We start from the raw sequence: 20,078 nt of genomic DNA, 5'->3' as shown, positions 1-20,078 counted from the left end.
GCGCCCCCTGGCGGCCGGGAGGTGCTTCTGCCCGGGGAATCACACAACCAACTATTTTTCCACAAGCAGTTTTATTTTTCTTTAAATGGTACTCACGACAGTCGTGTAGAAAAAGGCAACAAGAGAAGAACAAAGAGCATATGCTTTAAAGTCTAATCTACTCTGTATAATTTACCAAAACCCAAATGTTACAAGTGGTACAAAAACTAGTGGTTAAAGTTCAAAGATGTGTACAGTAATGTGTTAACTAAGTTCTAACTCCCTTGGAGTTATTCCTTAGGGTATTGAAAAGGCAGACAAATAACATGATGGCTAATAACACTGCTAATATTAAAGTCAGAACACTTTTGTGTTAGCACGTTTAAAGTGCATAAATACTCAGAAAAGTTGTGGAAAATTCCTTCTCAGAAGGAAAAGATAACAGGCCAAAAAAAAGACATTTTTAATCACGAAGCACTGTTTTGGTCCTACTACACCTGGACATTGGGGCTTGTTAAAAATTGACAATATCTAAATCGCCACTGGGAAAAAGCAAATACACTGGAAAGGCAAGACATAACCATGACACGTTCAAAATTACAGATTGCTAGTGAGTTTGGTTCTGTTCGGCGGCGGTCCTTTAGCGCGGCCCGTCCACGGCCCTGTATTTTCACACGTGCGTGGAGGATACTGGTGGTGGGTGTGCCAGGAACACCGCCTCGTTGAAATTGTTGGAGAAACTGGTGTGATAGCTGGGGCTGCTCCTGCGGGGCTGAGGTTTGGACACAGGGGACTGGACTTGTGGCAGTTTTTGGGCCTGGCACAACTTCTGGATAAGAAAGTGCTTGTCTCTTCCCTCCTGAGCGCACACAATCACACACCAAAGCCACAGATTAGCCAAATGAACAGGTCAATAGTCTTGGGAAATAATTGCTGTGGTCACATTACGCAGTAACCCACCATAGCAAGCTGCTCCCGTAATTGGTTAATGACCCTCTTATGCGCTCCGGCTAATGCAATCACATAAAACATTGCCAGACTGCAGGGGGAAACAGAAATAAGAATCAAATCGCTGCTGTGATGGAGACAAAAGCTGGAGTCAGACCAACAAATCAATCACGGCTGCGTGCGCGGTCGTTTCAAGACTCCCTTACCATGTGATGACAAAGAAGGATACGGCAAAGGCCTCTGACGACAGACCGTACAGGAGGGTTTGGACGCCATTGGGTAATTGTGAGACGGCGGTCGGCACGGCTTCCCAGGAGGTGGTGTAATTGACAAAAGGTCCGCATGCCTGAGAACAATTGATTCTGCACAGAGATTAATTAATGAGAAGGTGAGCGACAAGGGAGCGTCTCGGCTCCTGCTGTGTTTTGCGCATAATCGCTCAGTCACACAGACATGTTCAGTGTTTCGGTGGTGAATTTGCCGTCCCGCCGGGGGGGCCTCTTCCTCCGCTCGCCGACCAGGGGGAGCTGGCGTTGACGTTTAAAGCCACTTCTATCCACAATAAAGCACTTACTGTGCGACGCTTATGATGACGGGCACGCAGGCCAGAGCCAGGCCGATTAGCAGCACGCCCAGGAAGAAGAAGTTGGAGCTCGAGGCTCTGAATGGACGCGTGGCGGGGCGGCAGTTGTTTATCAGTGACATCTTGGAAACAATGAAAACAAAAGACAGGAATCATCCAACTTCAATGAAACTTCCATATTGTGATTAACAAAACAAGAGAAATCACCTTTTTGATGTAGAAGATGAAGAAATATTTGATGGTGCAGATGGCGGGCAGTATCGGGGAATAGAAGGTGCCGATCCAGCAGATGGTCTGACCGTAGATGATAACCAGAACATTCTGAGGAATAGCAAACTCCTGCTGGCCCCACCATTTGGCAAGGCCACAGTCACAGTGCATCACGATCAGCCTGACACACACACACACACAAACACAGGTGTTAGTGTCAACGTTAGCATAGTGTTAGCATAGATGGCAAGTCCTCCACAGTTCAGCCACAACATGGAATGACATCTGAAGTAAACGCGTCTTTGAACGGTAATGGGTAATGTCTTACAGAACTTTTAAAATGAAGCTTGGCGCATTGGTCCTGAACTCTACTCAGAAAACCTGTCTTGTTTCATAAAGATGAGAAAAGAGAAGGCTACCGATACCATAGACAACCATCCATTTAGCTAAGCTAACTAAAGGCGGGAAGTTCAGAGAAATCCACTGATCTTCTTGTAGAAATGTAGGTACCATGGCACATTTCCCCAAAGATTTGGATGTTCCTTTCAGGGAACACAGGAATAATAGCCTAAGGGTTTTGTCAAAGGACTGCAATCAAAGGATGAATTTTCTAAATTGCTTCTTTGTATTTTATTTGAGTTTACAGAGGTCTTACTTTCTGGGAAACTCCACAAAGATGGTGACTGCCACAATGATGATGAAGTCAAAGATGGTGAGTTTGTACATTTCCTGGCCGACACGGGTCTCCCAGCACTGCAGGGGCAGAGGACTAGTGCTCAGGCAGGGGTTCGAACGGCATGAATCTCTACAGCGCTGCCGCCGTGCGCGACATCGAGAGCACTTACCGAGTATAGCAAATGATTGGCACCACATAAGCAGGGCTCCTTTTTGCATTTTGTGATCTGTGACCACAGAGAGAAGAGCAAAACCCCAATACTGGTCAATCGCATGAAAACACACCTGTGGGGAGACAGAGAGAGAGAGGAGAGAGGAAAAGGACAGGGAGGAGGATGAGGAATAAATAAACGGAACAGACAGACAAAGTGCCCGCAGACTCAAGCAAATCATTCTCTATTCCAAAGTAAGTGGTTGCATTGAGATTGAACGGGGATAAAATATAGAGCGAAATAAATTTGTTCTTGACGTTGCTCTGCTGTAGAAACTCCCGAAAATGTCTTTTTATCATTGCAGAGAAAAAAGCGGTGAGCCGGCCTGAAGGGAGCCAAGTACCTCATGAGGGTGAAGCGGATCTCAAAGGCGGGCGAGTAATCCTCGTAGTTGATGATGACGGAGAAGAGGAGCGGCGTGATAAAGTTGGCCAGGGTGATCACGATGGAGGGCAGGTACTCGTAGATGAGATCCACAATGGAGTTCTCCTGCCAAGAAGTAATACAGAAATACCTTGACTTCCGTGAGGCAAGCTTGAAACTCAATTAGCTCCTATATCAAATTAAATTTCCCCACTAATCTGTTCCAGCACCCCCTGGTTTTGTTACGTGTTTTTAGATAAGACAAAAATGTAAGGAAAAAAAAAAGACATAATTAAAGATAATGTAAAGAAGTAAACTTGTTTTTTCAGTGTATTTACTGTGAAGAGCAGAAAGAAAAAAAAAAAGATGCTGGCAGCAGCGGAGGAGGTTGAGGGAATTTTTCATTTGGTGCTCTATCGCTTAAGTTAACTTACTCACTACACACTTAATGCTACAATGGATTGCTAAATTCAATTTGCACACTTCATTTACAGACGGAGTGAATTACGGTCCTCTTTTTGAAAATTCTTAAGAGTCTGAATGACTCTTCCGATGACTCGTCAGTTGACGTTCCCACCGTCTGCTGCACCAAATGCCCTCAAATGTGTTGCTCCTTCTCACAGACGATGCTTTCCGTCACAGTATCTCACCAACAACAACTTCTCCATCTCTTCACGGACAAGTCAGCAACACACACACACCCCGCTCAAGTTCTTCCATGATATTCACCGGGTTGTACATCTGACTGTTTTTAAATGCCACTTCACAGAGAGCGGTGGCCATGTCGGTGTCAAACACTCATCCTGCTCGCTCCTAACTCAGATCTGGTCTTGTATCACAAAGCAAAGAATCGACTAAGCGATGGCTCGTATGTCGGAAAAAGTAAACCGGTGAACTCATAACTTAAGGTTACTTGTATCGATTCTACACATCCCCTTGAGATGAACAGTCCCTCCGAACCTCAACGAGAAAACTAACAGTACGCCATCAAAATAAAAAAGGTGTAATGAAACATTAAACATATGAATTACTTGAATCTTATCCAGCTGAACATTCTGGGAGAAGACGGTGGCAACGTAAATACTGTAGAAGCAGCCAGCCAGGACAGCGATGACGAAAAGGTTGAGAATGAGGCGGAGAAGGTAAATGCGACATTTCTCCTTGCGGGTGCGGTCTTTGATTTTTTGCTTGATCCGCTCTTCCTCCAAATCCGTCTGGGAAAGCAGAACATATGTAATAAAAATACTGGCTTTATGGAGATCATTGTATTCAAACATGGTATTTGGACGTGTGACCCGCCCGGGGGGGGAACCCGGTACAGCGCACCTTGAGCTCATAGAGCAGGCTGCTTCGCTTCAGCCTGGCTGCGTTCTCGTTTGTGATGCAGAAGTCCCAGCCGGCAAAGATCTTGTTGCAGAAGCTCTGGAAGGGGTCCTCGTCTTGGACCAGGTTACGCTTGAATCCCGTTGCAGACCTCAAAATAAATAATAAAAAATAGATAATTATGAAAAGGTGCGATTTACAGAGGAAGAAAGTCTGGAAAGGGTTTAAGCCTCGTGGCACCTTTTCACAATCCAGATGAGGCTGAGGAAGAGGTACGCTATAGTGACCAGGAGGTAGGCCAGCGGCAGATTGTAGGTCACCCATGGGAAGTGGATCTTGTCCACCCTGTAATAACCATAGAACAGGTAGGTCTGCTCCAGAAAGCCCTGCATATTGAGAAGGAGACGTTAGACGAAGCTGACAGCCTCAAATTTCCATCATCTCTCAGGTTATTTTCTCAAATATTGTGTTTTAAAGAACTGCAAAGTTCACATCACAACAAATGAATAATGTATTGATCGTATGCCTGCCACTTTCACAATTGATACAATGTTGGTTTGACTTAAAACCTGAGGTGCGATTCCAATGCGATTATACATGAATTTTGATATCGTTAGGTAATTTATAGAAAAAAATAAAATTAAAATTTTAAGACTACACAACAGACTGAAAACTGTAAAGAAAGAGAGAGAGGACAATCACACAAAGAACGTCGTCTTGTTCCACATTGGAACCCAAATATGAAAATAAAACCAGATAATGGGTGTCTCAGGAAAGAGCGCCTCACAGTTAATTATTGATCATATCTTTGTATCATTGAAGCACGATTCTCTATTTGCCTCAAACATCCGCTACAAGCCTCGATTCATTCACAAAAATAAAACGACTGATAGTTCCCAGAAATAGAAAAGCAAAACATGTCATGGACCGGCAATGCGTTTCACCAGAGGGCACATTAATGCTTAACGCTGACTTACCCCTCCGGAGAGCAGATCTGTGATGTGCTCGTGGAAGAGGACGAGACCTCGGCGGGTGCTGCTTGGATACACGCCGCACATATTTCCTGCAACCAAACACCGGTATTATAAACTATGGACTCTCCCCAGGCCCGGACAAGCTTGGTGGGCTTTCCTCTTACCAACATTCTGGTTGTAGGTGATGTTCCCCGAGGCCTTCGGAGCGATGATGATGGGTAGCAGCACAAAGCCGAACATGAACATGAAGATGACGAGGTTTAGCATGACCAGGAAGCGCAGGAAGGAAAAGTACGACAGGATTCCGGTGCCGAACATCCCTGGGGAGAGTGGGGGGAGGAGAGGGTTTGTTTTGAAACAAAAACAAATAAACAACCTGTTAAGGATCCTAAATGGAACCCAGCAACTGTTTCCTCTCACCCTGTATGAGATGGATATCTCCCCTCCAGAGCTGCATGGATCTCAGCCATTCACGGGCGTCATCTCTCAGCCTCCGCAGATACCGCCGTGTGCTTTGCCGCCACTGTCTCCAGCTGCTGAGCTTGCCAACCTCCTCAAGACGTTGTGTTCTGATGAGTCGCACAGTTAATGATAAGGAAAATAATTAGATACTGCATCGCTCAGCTAAAAACACCCGGTCTAGGGCCGGTCGCCGGTCCTACTTGTCTCTGCGTTTCTCTGCCATGGTTTTGGGGAGTTCTTTGATGGACCTCTGGGCCTTCTGTTTGTCATCATGCTTGTCCACCGTGCTCACGGCCACTTTGGAGCTGCCAGAGGAGCTGAGCCGCGTCCTGGAGCTGCCCCTTCGCTTGGCGCCGCTGGCCCCCGATGACTTCCTGCGGTACAGCAGGGACTGGTAGCTGGGAAGCTGGTCGAGCAAGGGGTTGCTGGCCACTTTGCCACTCCGGTCGGTGTAGAACACTGAAAGAAAACAAATGGGGGAATGAAGTGAGCGGAGACATAGTTGACGAAAAAGACAATGCCATGAATTTGGATCTAACTATTCTTTATGAGTCATTCTCTGGCTATTGGACTTTCATAAAAAATAAATCAAACAGAAAAAGCAAAACACAAGTTATTGAGTATTCTGTGGCTGATTTATTATTAAAATACAGTAGGATAAGAGTCAAAACAACAGGAAAATAAACAAGAAGGTATTCCCAGACGTACCTATGAAGCTAGCAATGCGTAAACCTGGCTCTCAGTGCATAAAAAAACCCAAAGCCCCTTCAGACCTGGAACATGGACCAAAGCAAAACAATAACAAAGCCAGAGCTTTGCCTCGCGCATTTTTCATTCTTTATCTCACACGTTTCCCCCAAAATGTTCCAAAATAATTGTTGAGTCGGCTGCAAAAACACACCTGGGCTCCATAACTTCACCAGCAATTCTACGTGATGATATTGTAAAAAACACACAATAAATCTGTAATGACAAGATAAAGTGTTTCGGATTTTTTTCTGGGACCATTGTAAAGCTGCATAAAGGCCGTACTGTTGTGAACAAAATACAATTTTTATTCATAAGACTGGTGTTTTAATGAGACAATTGACAGTTTACATAAAAAGAATAACTAGATTATTGGTATTAATTGAGGGAATGCTTATTCCTGGCTTCCTTCGGCAGATAACTCGGTCTAACTTTGTTTACTACAGTGGTAGTGTGGACTTCACATAATATGTAGTTTTATGAAAAAACTAATAAAGTGAGTAACAACCCAGAAAGCCATCCACGGATGTAATACAGTATATGTGATTAACGGAGGGTGTAGCGCTAGATTGGGCGAATATATTGATTCATCTTTGATTATTATCGATGTTATCGGTAAAATAAAGCAGGGTCTCCGCGGCAGGGAGCCCTGGATCCCTGGAACCGCGATACCTTCACCCAGACCCCGCTGTCGTCTGCCAGCAGCGCCGGGCTCAACAAGTTCCGAGACTCGAACACACAGCTGCAGATACGGTTTTCTTTCGTGAGTCGAGACGCGACATCTCCGAGCACCGGTGAGGGAAGTTCCGCGGAATCGACCCGGGGCATGTCGGAAGTCGTCCCGTCGTCGCCGCTCGCTCAGCCCGCGGCTCTTGCCCGGCCCCGGGGACAGAACCACCGGAGCTTTAGCCACTAAGCTAACATCGGGAGAAGTTTGGGAACGTTCATGCGAAACTTGCGTTTCGCCCGATTCGCGCTCCAAACGAGCTAGAGTCAACTTAACTCACCCGGGTCCACCTCCATGGTCCACTTCCCCCGGTATTTCAAACGATTCGAAGCCGAATAGTAAGTCCGTCTGGTGTGTATCGGTGTGGGTCAGCTGTCAGGATGGCCAAACACTTCCGGACACTTCCTGGGTGTGGCGTCCCGCTCGCCCGCGCCTGCGCATTCCAGGCTGCACCTGGACTGACGCTCACCTGGGCAGGCAGGGTTAGGTTCAGATGTTCCATGCGCTTCGAAGGCCGCACAAAAATACCAATCATAAATATATTTTCCAAAATGGGGATAACTATAAGTATATAGACTCACAGACATATATTTTTTGGATATCTGCTGTGTATGTCATGTTTTAATGAATCAATAAAGTTGCAATGAAATGCACAGATATAGGATGGCTGTGGATGTCGAACGGCACATTCTCTGTTTCACATTTGATTCTTGTAATAAGACGTGTGATTTTTGGGAATTGTGGGGCAGAATTTTCTGTCTTTTGGAGAGAAAACAAACAAGTATTTGTTATACGCTGTGTGAGAGCTGGATCCTCCTGTGGTCTGGCGGCTGAGGAATCATAGCTATTCATTAATGACTCCCCGTCTCTTGGCGGTCATTTGTTTTTCGCAAAACATTGTGTCCTGACAAAGCCAGCCCACAGGACTGCAGATATAAACTAGGCTCTCTGTCCACTTGTGAGTCTTTATGCCAGTTGACCCCCTCACATTTCCCAATACCATATACTCATGCCCAACTTTTTTTTCTTCCTTAAGTGCTGGACTTTAACCGCCGTGTGCTTGACACACACTTCCGTGTAGCCTCCCAGTGACGATCTTCACAATGACTCGCTCTTTTGCTCTGTTTTGAGATTTCCTCAGCGACCGCGTCTGCATCGCTGTTTCCAATCCCGCACATCGAGCAGGTAAGAGAGAGACAGGGGTGAGGTGATTACTCTTGATCTGGTGTTTTTTGACACAGGTTATCTTCGCTCGCGCACTCCCCCGGTCTCCCGGCTGATGAATGAGCCAGCGGGTTAAAACGCTGCTCAGCGTTTCTTCTGTCCTGCTGCCGGAGCCTCTGCGTGGGAATTCGCTCCTTGCTCAGCCACGTGAATTAATGATGAAGGCCTCAGGATGGAAGCGGCTGGTCAAATTACTCCAGCTCAGCCCCGACAATGCAGCCGTCACTTGTACCTCTAACATGCGATCCTGCTCATGTTTTTTCAAAGCTGCCTCTTCTGACAACTGCGGATGCCCTATCGTAACTGCAATTTTTTAAATAAATTCCAAGGTGTGGACCGGACGGGAAAAGGGAGCAGAGGGACCACCGTGTCACGTCCAAAGAATCTCATGTCCAGTTCCATGAACGGTTATCTCAACCCTGCCTACCATGACAGCGAGACCCTGGAGATCGACAGACGGTCTGTTGGAATTTATAGCACAAACCGTGCTCCGTTCCTTCCTTTTTAGCTTGTTTTGCATTTGTTGTGAGTGAGCGGTTTTTCGTAGTGTGCTTTGATAAGGAGGGGGACGCGTACCAGGAACGGACTACCGCCAAACTGCGGTATCTATCGCAGAGCAACAGGGTATACATTTTCTTCTTTGTGGGGGATGTTCCTCAGATGACACAGATGATCAACCAGACGGGACTCATAAGAGCATGATCTACTCCGGGAGACCTGTTAACCATCTCTTATAAGATTAAATATATTGAAGATAATCAAAAAACCGGGGTCAAACAACACAAAAATTGGAAGTTACAATGTCACTTTCTTTTTGAATCTTATAAATGAATCAATAAATGCCAATGTTTTATACAGACCTACTCATTAACTATGTGCTTATCGACTCCACCCTGGATGTTTTTAAAGTGTGTGTTCTCCGTGTCTTCCAGGCCTCCTGGCAGAACTTGCCACACTAACCCTTATGCCCGGGAAGATCTGGTCCGCGGGGGCGAGAGGCCCAAAGCGGGCATCTGGAGCGGCGGCGATGACAACGCGGTGAGAGGGAGAGACGGTGGCTGGCCAGAGGAGACCTGGATCCCTCTGGACGACATGTTCACAGGGGCAGGTGGCTCTGTGGGGCAGCAAGACCACTGTGAGTCAACATTTTACTGTAAACTCCTCCGCTCCGTCCATCCGCACACCTACAACAACAACAAAACTGGTTAAATGAATTCTCACCATAATGACAACCTCCTGTTATCTGTCTGTTCCTGTGCATATCGTAATACACAATATTACATATCTCTACATATCATAACGCACTGTTTATATATTTCAAATTATCGTAATTATAAAGCAGTCACTAGATAGAGGTTAATGTGATTTGATGTATGAGTGATTAGCGTTAGGCTGTCACATACCAGCAAGTCACTAATGTACATTATTCAGACTGACATTTAGGTATGAACTTGTAGTTTGGGAGCGTATGAAATAGTTTAAAACCACCTCCTCCAAAAACTTAAAACACAAAATGTAAATATAGCTGTTTATGAGTAAAGAATAGATAGTCTGTAACCGTGTTAATAATTCACATGCTATTGTTTGAGAGTGTGGTAATGACTGTTATGTGGGTAAGTCCCCGATTATCTAACTCTAAGGTAGTTAGATAGTCTGTTTACAACGAAACGTTATCAACTGTTTCTGACTGTACGTCACTTCCACTATGACGTGAGAGCCTTCAACCTTTTGAGAGGACAGAAATGCGGGAATTAATATGGGAATGTATAGTTTGGCAGGTCGTCAACGACACTCGCATTATGTTTGGTTGCTAGGTTACCTCGCTGTTGATGCTTTCCTTTCAGATTGGACAATGGGCCCCGACTCGCAGTTTGATGGACGGCCTTCCCTCAGACTCCCCTCTGCATCTTCAGGTAGTGATTAACACGTGACCCCGGTGTTTGTCCCCTCACTGCTACAAGTCTTCTCAAAGTTATCGTCGGCTCTCCCGACGCCTGCGAACACACCTGCAGGTTGAGTGATCGTCGCGTCAAAACACACTGGCGCTCTCTTTCCCCTTTTGACTTTGGCCATTAATGGACCTGAGGCGATGAGGCCCTGTGTGGCACAGGGAAGTGTTTGGAGGAAAAAATAAATAAAAGGAGGAAAGGATCCTGCCGGGAAATGTTTATCTTAATCTCAAGGATCTAACAGTGTTCCGCAAACAATAAAGAAGTATTTGCATATTCATTTTTCTGACAAAATTCTGCTATTATTTATAGAAAAAGACATGTAGAGAGGCTTTTAAAGGACCATTTAGGGAGCTATTTTTAGAGCGGCCGCAGAAGGATACGTCAGCTGATGGTTGTGACAGCGGCCACTCTGGTGACTCCAGTGCTTCATAAAGATCAATATCGCTGGATGAAGTTGTAATCCGTCGCCGCAAACCGACTTAAGTCAACGAACTCAGCACCTGCTGCTGCTCAGCATGATAGCGTCGCAGACGTGAGCGCCCAGGGATATCACTAAGCAAAAACGGCGATGATTAATTCATAATGCTTAAATACACGAGTGCTGAGGTACATTTATTGGAAAAAGTGTAATACCGGCTTGTTCGATGGCAGGTTTTAACCTGCACAACAGTCAGAAGGATGGTGTTTCCTCCACCTATTGTACTTTTTTTGTGAGAAATTAAGTAGAGTACACAAATGAACTTCTATGAAGCAGTGACGGTGACTGGAACATCTACGATTCAGACGCCGAATTGTTATTCTCAGATGCCTCCTGGGTTTTTACGCAGGGAGCATGACAATGAGGTGGAGGGGGATGACAATGAGAAGGATGAGCATGTTCCCCGACTCGGATCCCGGCCGCCTTGCCTCCACGGAGGAGGCCATCAGGAGCGAGATTGAAAACGGTGAGGGCCAAGTACACTGTGACGTTGGTCGCGTATATGCGGCACCAAATTAGGGTTCTCTTGGAGGGTGACGCTTTTTCTTGTGGTCTCCTGCCTGGCAGAGGAGCAGGACCTGGTCAAGGAACTTGTGGCCCTGTCGAAACGAGAGCAAGTCCAGGCCATACGGGACCTCCCGATGAGCTTCGAAGAAAAGAAACATATCAGGTTGACAACAGTTTGAAATAATGACCTTCCCTTTAAGAGCCCTTAGTTAACCATTATAGCTAGTAAATAACCAGAGATAGGCCTCTGGACACATGAAGGTATTTAGTGTTGCAAGTGACGCAACGCTGAGCCCTGAAGATGCAGATGCATGTATGCAAATACAGGCTCGGAAACTAAAACTTTCACAAAAGGCAAGACTTTTCTCCGCGCTATTGCTAAAGGTACTTAAATTCACGTCAGATACAAAACACAGATAAAATAATTCAATTACTGACAGTCACTATGAAAATTAAAATAAACAACATTACATCTGATTCATCACAAATCTGTTTTCAACCTTCACAGGAGCAAAGTCCTAGCATTCCAGTCCTCCAAGGAGGCTCACCTGTTCACGTGCTTCACAGATTGCACAGACAATGTCTCACTGGTGAGTTGGATGGTGTCCCTGGTGCGAAATGTCAGGACGGCATCTAGAGACTAGTTACCTCAGCACGCTCAACGCTAGCCTCTAAAATGTCTGTCGTCACCGTGGAAACAAAGGGTAATCCGGCAACTATGCGCACCGTGTAACCATCGGAATTGTCAGTCTCTCCGAAGGTGCGGCTACAGCGTGAGGTCGGCGAGACAGAGCGCGAAACTGTGGCATGGCGCCATGAAGGAGATCGGCGGGACGTTCGGCAGCGGCGTCCTCTCCTACTTCGTGTTTCTCAAGTGGCTGCTCATGTTCAACCTTTTCTCCTTTGTTGTCAACTTCTTCCTGATCACCATCCCGCTGCTTGTGTACAACCACTTGCCCAACTTGCCTCCGGGTGTGAGCTTCAGAGGGCTGGAGATACTAACGGGTGCTGTGAGTGGACGCCGCCTGTGTCTCGTGCGACCTCTCACCATTCAGATATCAACTTTTTATCTGAAGTATTTTACAGGCCATTGAAAAGTAATCTGTGGGTAGTATTAACGTTAGTGACATCTAACATGGATCTGAACTACCGACTAGGTGTACAAATGTGTCTCCACGTCACCAGGGATACTTCAGCTACAGCGTCCTGTACTACGGGAGCTATAGCAACGAAATCCTCAATGGCGCCTTGGAGTACAACATGCAGCTGGCCTACTTCTTCACCATCGCCATATACATGGTGCTGTGCGGCCTCGCGCTCATCTTCAGGTCCGTCCAGTTCTCCGAACACTTTGGGTTGATTTGAGCCCCCCAATTCACCCCCGCGCTGTTCCTCATGCAGCATGGCGAGCTCCTTCAAGAGGAACTTTGTGCTAGCAGACTCGGCTTTGAGCGGCGCCTGGCACCTCCTGTGCAGCTGGGATTTCAGCGTGACCAACGAGAGAGCCGTGAGGTGGTGCAAGAACAACCTGCGTGTCCAACTGAAGGTAATCACAGCGCTCCCAAAGAATCGATAACATCCACCGTGGGTTTATAGATCATCAGCACACCGTATTTGTGGAGATGCTGCTACAAATTTATGTGATCACACAGCCCCGTGGTTTTTAATTGCAATTTGAAGTAATTGGAGTAGAGATAATGATCATTAACAAGAAGGCAGGAGGTGACAAACCATCAATCAAAAACTCAGGATGAGATGAAATAACTACCTTCTTCAGTACACCCACCTTTCTCATACGCACTAAAATTACATTGAGGGTTCTCATTAGACAATCCTTCATACGCCCGGCAGAGCCAATACTTAAGCGTTTATCAGAAGTTAATGATTCATTGCAAACCTGCCAAGGAAGAGTGAATTAAACACCCAGACTATCAGGTTTCCATCCCGAGACCTTTCTTTTCCTCACAAACCAACAAGCAGACTGAGATTTCTTACTCGAACCTCCCTCCGACTTGCTCCCTGTATTTTGCGCAAATGCAACGAGTTAATGACAACAAACCAAAAACAACATAACGCCAAGGACCCCTGAAGTTCCTGGAGATGAAGTACTCCGCGGTTATTCCAGAGTTATTTACCCTCTGCACACGCCGCTATTATCTTGCTTGAATCATTTTTTGTCGTTAAGTGCAGGAGATATTAAGGTGTAGACAGAGATTAAAATAATAATAATAAAAAATATATTAAAAAAACGCTCAAGGGCATCACACTGCGCCGCACTTCATATAAAAAAGAAAAAGGTCTTGTACAAACATTACCGTGGGCGCATTTTGTTTGAAATGTCTTTCCCTGGGAATGGGAGAAAAAAGTGAATATTTAGCAAAATCGCAAACGCCGTATGGACGCCGTTCCAGCGGCACTGACACCGTCGTACCTGTTCTGTCCTCCCAGGAGTCTCTGTCTGAGAAGGCCCAGGGGGATCTGCTCACTCTGCCTGAGAAGCTCAGGCACTTTGGGCTTCATTTTGGCTGCTGGCTTCTGTCCACGGGGCTGGCCGTCGGCTGCGCCGCCAGCGTCTACTATGTCTGCAAATTTGAAGAGCAGGTAAAGTCAAATCAAGATTTTTTTTTTTTCCTTTCTCCAAAAGGTCATAAATGGGTTGTTTGCTGTAATACCAGGTAGACTTTTAACTTCCTCGCCAAAATAAAACCAATTTGCCATGACTCAGAAATCAGTCTAGACACTCGACTGTGACTAAGTGCAGTTTTTTCTGCTGGAACTGTTGGAAATAATTACAGCGCTGCAAGGAAACACAGACTCTACCAGGTACACAGTGGTGTTTTTAAACAAACAGACCAAACAAGAGTGTTTCAAACAAGTGCAAATGGTTGATTTTTAAACCCGGCCTTGATGAGGGTGATTTGCTGCACCTCAGGTTTTGAAAAAAGAGCTTTTCAAATGAAAACAGCGGTTGATTGGGAAAATGAGACTGGTTTAATGGAACGGTCAAAAATCCCCTCACACGCATGACCCCGGTTGCAGGTTTGGGTCTGAAGTGGGAAGCCCGCAGGGATCAATTGCATTGTGTGCCATTGCGCGAGTTGTGAGTGATCTGTCTTCGGGTGACCTTCATCTGTTCTCCTTCCCAGCGGACAACGGATGCCCCTGTTCAGACCGCCCTCCAGGAGGCGGAGACCCTCCTGACTCCCTTTGTGGTGTCACTGATGAATCTGGTGGTCCCGCTCTTTTACTCCCTGTTCAATAAATTTGAGCACTACTCCAGCCAGCGCCGACAGATCTATGCCCTGGTGTTCAGGTCAGGAGGCGGCGGCCCGGCGTTTTCATCAAGAGTGAGAAATTGACCTGACACACGAGGCCTTTATCAATCTTCTACTCTGCACTTACAGAAATGTTTTACTCAGGATGTTCATCCTGGGCGTCCTGTGTTACTACTGGATGAATGTAGTGGCAAAGAAGTTTTCGGTAGGGTTTTGGCATGAATGACACATTTCACAGCCTTAATCAGAAACACCCAAGTGTCAGCTTCGGTGCGTCAGGTGTTAATATATTCTTCGCCTGCAGTGCTGGGAGTCCATGGTTGGTCAGGCTTTGTACCGCCTGGTCATTGTTGACTTCTTCTTCCTGATGTTGGGGTCTTTGTTTGGAGAGTTTCTCAGCAAGTGAGTCATATGTTACAAGCTATGTGGAAAACTAGCCCCGGCTGTAAAGTATTTTCAATTCTTTTTTTTCGCTTTTTAATCACTTTCCTTACAGAGTGGTTGGAACCAGGTTTCTACCACAGCTTGGGGTTCCGGAGTTTGACATCGCCAGGAATGTCCTTGAACTCATCTACGCGCAGACTCTGGCCTGGTAAGAAACAAAATGACACAAGACAAAGGGCAACCAAGTGAGGGAAACATTTGGCCGGACGTGGCAATTTTAGGGGGAAATGTACTGTTTGCCAGGATTCCTGAAGCAAGATGGGAAAATATGAGTTAAAATATTATATCCGCCTGTGCATTGCAGTAATAAGGAGCACTCTTGGCGGTTTTGACTCAAACACGTCAGATAGGTCTAACTAGGCTTAAAAAAATCAAAGCTTTTTTTTCTGGTCATCTCGCTTCCAGACTTGCAGGAATTCATATAATTATTCTTAGGATTAGTATCACAATGTGATTTAATTCAACATCATTTGGAGAGATTTATTATTACTGATTGTGGCTAATGAGCCAATCCTTTTCGAGCGGGCAGGCCCTGAAATGACCGAGGCCAGCGCGTGATACTGCCGCGCCCACGGGCTGCGTCAGCGGGGCTGTTCGACAATGCAGACGCTTTTAAAATATCAACGTTGCCATGGAAATTTGATGAATACAATAATGAGACAAAGACACTTGAAGAATAGAGATGTTGCCTTCTTGCCTTCACTCTGCAGCCGGAGATACAGAATGATCACGTTTCAGCTGAAAACGTGCTCAGGAAATGCGACAACAGGCTGTGACTTCAGAAATATCTACACATTGCGGCATTTCAGCTTCTCTTTAAGATTTTCACTCACACGTGCTTTCGAGGACAGAAGGCTCTTTCCATATCAGTTTGCAGTTCACCCTCATGGTTTTGGACAGGACAACCGGCACCGTCGGGGTCCCTTGAAGCAACAAACGTGTACCAGCACGAAAAAAAAAAACCTGTTTGCACGGTAGGGGTTCACCGGAGGGTCACAACTGTCATGGTTCTGTGCTGGGTCAGGTTGAGGTTGCGGAGCAGGAGGATTCCTGGGCCGGCAGCAATTTTCGTTGCTACCCTGAAAATTTCTGAAGCAGAAAAGACATGACAAGGATTAATTTAGCGTGTATCCAGCTCGAGCACCATATGTACCATTATGTTGACTGTCCTGCATGTTAAACTGTCATGCAACAAGATCCAAGGCAAGGATCACCATACATCCTAAAGAGGTATTACATTCTTCATTTTCATCCTCATCTTATATCATAGCCTAGCGCAGAATAATATTCGAGTGACAAAAAAAAATACATATCCTAAAATTGGAGGTGGGTGAAACCTATTCAAGCATTGATAGCATCTAGCATTCTGAAACTAAAAACTAAAGAAATGCAACTTGGCTATTGCCATTGCTGAGACTATGGCTGAATAACGACAAAACATACTGGTTACATTTTCAAAGAGCAAATAAAAAGAAAAATACTTTGTTACGTGTAGAAAATAGAACTTAAGTTCTTGTAAATACATTATTATAAGTGGGACTACATGCTAGGTTTATTAGCATTGACGACGGGGCACTTGCTAGCAGCTAGCATGTGCCCCGTCGTCAATGCTAATGAAGCTAGCAGCTAGCCTGATTCATGGATTCAAAACAGCTTTAAAACAACTCATTTTCGACCACCTTTTTCACACATTGATGAACAGGACGGTCTTTTCACATCTGAAAAATACGCGGAAACTATATTTACAATTTCACGTTGTATTTCGACGCGTGAGACAGCAAAGGAACACACGGTTTTCAGCTTGAGCTCAAGCGCAGCGTTCATTCGGACGCTATTTGGCCGGGACGCGCTTCTACTCGGCTCGACAGCGACATCTAGTGTTGGAAAATAATATTGCAAGACTTCTGCCCAAATAATTCACCCGCCTTTAATAGACTATATATCATGAAAAATATAATAATAATCTAATAGAATATATATATATATATATATAATGTTTATATTTATTTTACAAAAAAGGATATAACTTGGTTTGAGGGGTTACTTAGTTACTTGAGCAAATTCCACATTCTGTGAATTATTGTTCTCAGCGAACCACTGAGTTTAGCTTTGTAATGCACACAAAAAGGAGTATATATAAAAAAAGGAAGTCATCTTTTCATTTCACCATCAAGTTCCCTCCAAAAATTGGTGCAATCCTCTTAATTTCCACCAGTTATCTCTTTTGTCAATGGCAGTGAAATCAACTCTGTGTTTTCTCTCCACAGGATTGGGATCTACTTTTCCCCACTGCTGCCTTGCATCCAGATCCTCAAGTTTTTAATCCTCTTCTACCTGAAGAAGGTACTCGGTTTCAAACATCTGGGCGACTTTTTAAGCCAGAGCTGCAGCTCCAGCGCACAGGGTCAGGACACTGTTTCTGCCTGAGTCGCTCTATAAACTCCGAAATGCTCGGGTTGCCGCATTTGTGTAGCCGAATAATTACTTCAAAACACTCCATCACACTGACTGATTGCTTTGTTTTGTGTTCTGGAGTTGACGGGCCCTGTTGCTGGATTTATGGACTAAACCACTCACGTTTCATTGTTCCAGCCAAGGTTGATCAATGCCGGGGAAGTAAATGAGTTTGGTACGGGTGGTAATTGGACCCGGGCTGATCCTGGCACCGGTGAATGTTTTATGAAGGCCCTGAATGAGCGGCGGAGCATCTCTGAATGGAAAGGCGTTCCCCCACGGAGGGGAAAAACCAAGTGACACGCCGGCTGGAATTACCCGCGCTTTTTTTTTTTTTTTTTTCTGAAATGTGATATTTTTTTACATAACAAGGAGGATGATATGAGATCGTTTGCGTGCCATGTGTGTTTGTCACCAGGTCAGCCTGATGCGGAACTGCCAGCCCCCACGGCGGACAGGCAGGGCGGCGCAGATGCAAACCATCTTCATCGCCCTCCTCTTTTTCCCTTTCTTCGTGGGAGCCCTGTCGATGGTCGGGTACACCGCCTGGAGGTATGGGGACAAAACCCTGGGGTTTTTGAGTGCCTTGCTCAAGGGCCACCTTAGCTGCCAATGCTAATAAGGGAGGGTAAAGCGCTGCGCGCTCGATTAAAATATAGAAAAACGCAGAACGAGAAAATCAAAGTGTCCCGCCGCATGAATGAAGTATTGCTTTCTCATCTAGCGTGGTGTGTTTTACCGCTCCGTAGTTTGACCCCCTCCCGCCACTGCGGTCCTTTCCGAGGCCTCAACAGCACCTTCGGCGTGGTGGAAGTCTGGATCGGCGGTCTGGAGGATGTACCGGGCTCCGACTGGGTGATCTGGATCTACCGCCACGTCGTCAGAAGTGAAATCTTCTACTTCCTGTGCACGGTCATCGCCCTGTGAGTGGAACTAAACACTTCAGCGATTTGATTGACGTTCACCAGGCAATTAAAATGGATTTAAAAACGCGAGTCAAAAGCTTCATACGTCTGCTTTTGTGCAAATGAACGCACCGCTTTGTTGACCTTCACCTTTTTTTTTCTGCTCAGAGTCATTATTTACATCTTCTGGCAAGTCACTCAAGGCCGCAAGCTGCTTATCAGCCTACTGAGACAACAGATTGTCAACGTGAGTGTGTATGCTCGTGCGTGTTTCAGTAAGAGTGCGTTTTTTGTTTTTTTTTTATATCTGGTTTCTTTTTTTCCTCACTAGGAGGGGAAAGACAAGACCTTCCTGCTGGAGAAGCTCCAGAACATGCAGAAACTACAACCGAAAAAAGTACCCAAGCAAAAGAATCAGAATAAGGTGTGTTTTGTGTTTATACAGGGATTTGATTCTTGTATTTTTGTATCAATCCCATGTGTGTGTGTGTGTGTGTGTGTTGCAGCAAACTAGGCGGCATTCAGATGACCCTCCCTCAGGCGGTCAGTCCAACTCAAATGCCATGGTTCAGGCGCTGCTCGCCCGCCAGTTGTTTGAAGAAAAGGAGGGGGGACGGAGCTCGGGCGGAGTGCCCGTCCCTTTGGACATCTCCAGCTCTGACGCCGTGATGCGGGCCCTGATGGCCCGTCAGAGGGCCGAGCGACAGGACGCCGATTCGCACCAGATGGCCGCGGATCACGAGTGGGACGGGCACCGCGCCGTAGCGCAGCCCCCTCGGTACCCCGCCGAAGGCGACGCTTTCACGCAGGCGATGGAAGCGAGACGGAGGGCGGAGGACGTCGCGGCGCAGGGCCCGGACGACCCGCCGTCTTCGGCGTCCAGCGTCATGATGCAAGTCATGCAAGCCCGACGGAGGGCGGAGGAAGAGGAGCGGCAGCGGGCGGCTCCTCCGAGCTCCAGCGCGCTCATCCAGGCCATGCTGGCCCGACAGCAGGCCCAGAACGAGTACGACGACGGCTACTGAACAAAAAAGGGCTTTCGCTCAGACCTCGGCATCACTCAGTGAGTCTGCGAGTCCTTTTTCTATGAAAAAGGGAGAAAAAAAACAACCCGAGTGTGCAGGTTCACCTCTCTACACCAGGAACTTCAATATCACATATGATTTGATTATGGAGGATTTCACGTGCCATCAAAAGCCATGTTGTAAATAGAGAAAATGAATTTCAGGAAAATTCCCCCCTGCCTGGTGTTTCGTCGGTTTAGAAATCACTTTTTATAGCAGAATTTCGTAGCCGAAAACAGGCAAGTGTTAAAAAGGCTACCGAAATATCACACGGCTGCTCCGCTCAGGAGGGAAGGAGTGGTCTGGTAGCCAGTTCAACACTGCCCCCCTCTGGTGGTGTGTGGAATTACAATTCCAGTCACAGGATTCAGTATTTATTGTCTTTGAATCGAAGCAAAAAAAATTAATTAAAAACACACCAGAAAACATCGAATAGACATGATCACTCCCTCCGATTCCCGCTTTTTTTTCCTTTTTTTTTTTTGAGGCAGTTCATGAAAACGGGAACAGAACAGTGAACATCCAGGAGGAAGATGAGAACATCTTCACGCACAGACACCGATCACACCCAA

The 20,078-nt window shown here is 46.1% G+C and overlaps 2 protein-coding genes across 3 annotated transcripts; one reads left to right on the top strand and one right to left on the bottom strand.

Moving 5' to 3' along the window:
• Positions 1-71: 71 nt before the first annotated feature.
• On the bottom strand, positions 72-7,619 carry tmc7 (transmembrane channel like 7). Its single transcript, XM_086142385.1, has 16 exons — positions 7,484-7,619; positions 5,930-6,188; positions 5,688-5,836; positions 5,432-5,587; positions 5,271-5,356; positions 4,534-4,679; positions 4,297-4,444; positions 4,002-4,184; positions 2,951-3,096; positions 2,566-2,680; positions 2,376-2,473; positions 1,718-1,901; positions 1,502-1,632; positions 1,134-1,289; positions 940-1,018; positions 72-838 (listed from the first exon to the last, which is right to left on the bottom strand). Exons 1-16 carry the CDS (start codon positions 7,497-7,499, stop codon positions 650-652), a joined length of 2,241 nt encoding a protein of 746 aa, XP_085998511.1. The 5' UTR covers positions 7,500-7,619; the 3' UTR covers positions 72-649.
• A 584-nt stretch (positions 7,620-8,203) lies between these two features.
• On the top strand, positions 8,204-19,947 carry tmc5 (transmembrane channel like 5). 2 transcript variants are annotated; one of them, XM_086142785.1, is made up of 21 exons: positions 8,204-8,388; positions 8,757-8,886; positions 9,360-9,562; positions 10,272-10,340; positions 11,207-11,323; positions 11,425-11,527; positions 11,873-11,954; positions 12,114-12,374; positions 12,550-12,692; positions 12,766-12,910; positions 13,813-13,965; positions 14,511-14,677; positions 14,769-14,844; positions 14,944-15,041; positions 15,136-15,231; positions 17,351-17,426; positions 17,956-18,089; positions 18,287-18,460; positions 18,611-18,689; positions 18,774-18,866; positions 18,949-19,947. In XM_086142785.1, exons 2-21 carry the CDS (start codon positions 8,816-8,818, stop codon positions 19,465-19,467), a joined length of 2,859 nt encoding a protein of 952 aa, XP_085998911.1. In that variant the 5' UTR covers positions 8,204-8,388; positions 8,757-8,815; the 3' UTR covers positions 19,468-19,947. The 2 variants fall into 2 exon arrangements, with proteins under 2 accessions (XP_085998911.1, XP_085998909.1); XM_086142783.1 differs by lacking the exon at positions 8,204-8,388 and having other exon boundaries at positions 8,399-8,886.
• The last annotated feature ends 131 nt before the right edge of the window (positions 19,948-20,078 follow it).

The sequence above is a fragment of the Fistularia commersonii genome, chromosome 35, assembly GCF_037954325.1.
Source record: "Fistularia commersonii isolate RoL2024-O1a breed Wild chromosome 35, RoL_Fcom_v1.0, whole genome shotgun sequence".
NCBI classification, from domain to species: domain Eukaryota; kingdom Metazoa; phylum Chordata; class Actinopteri; order Syngnathiformes; family Fistulariidae; genus Fistularia; species Fistularia commersonii.
The sequence above is the reverse complement of the archived record's forward strand: the minus strand, read 5'-3'. Positions and strand labels throughout refer to the sequence as shown.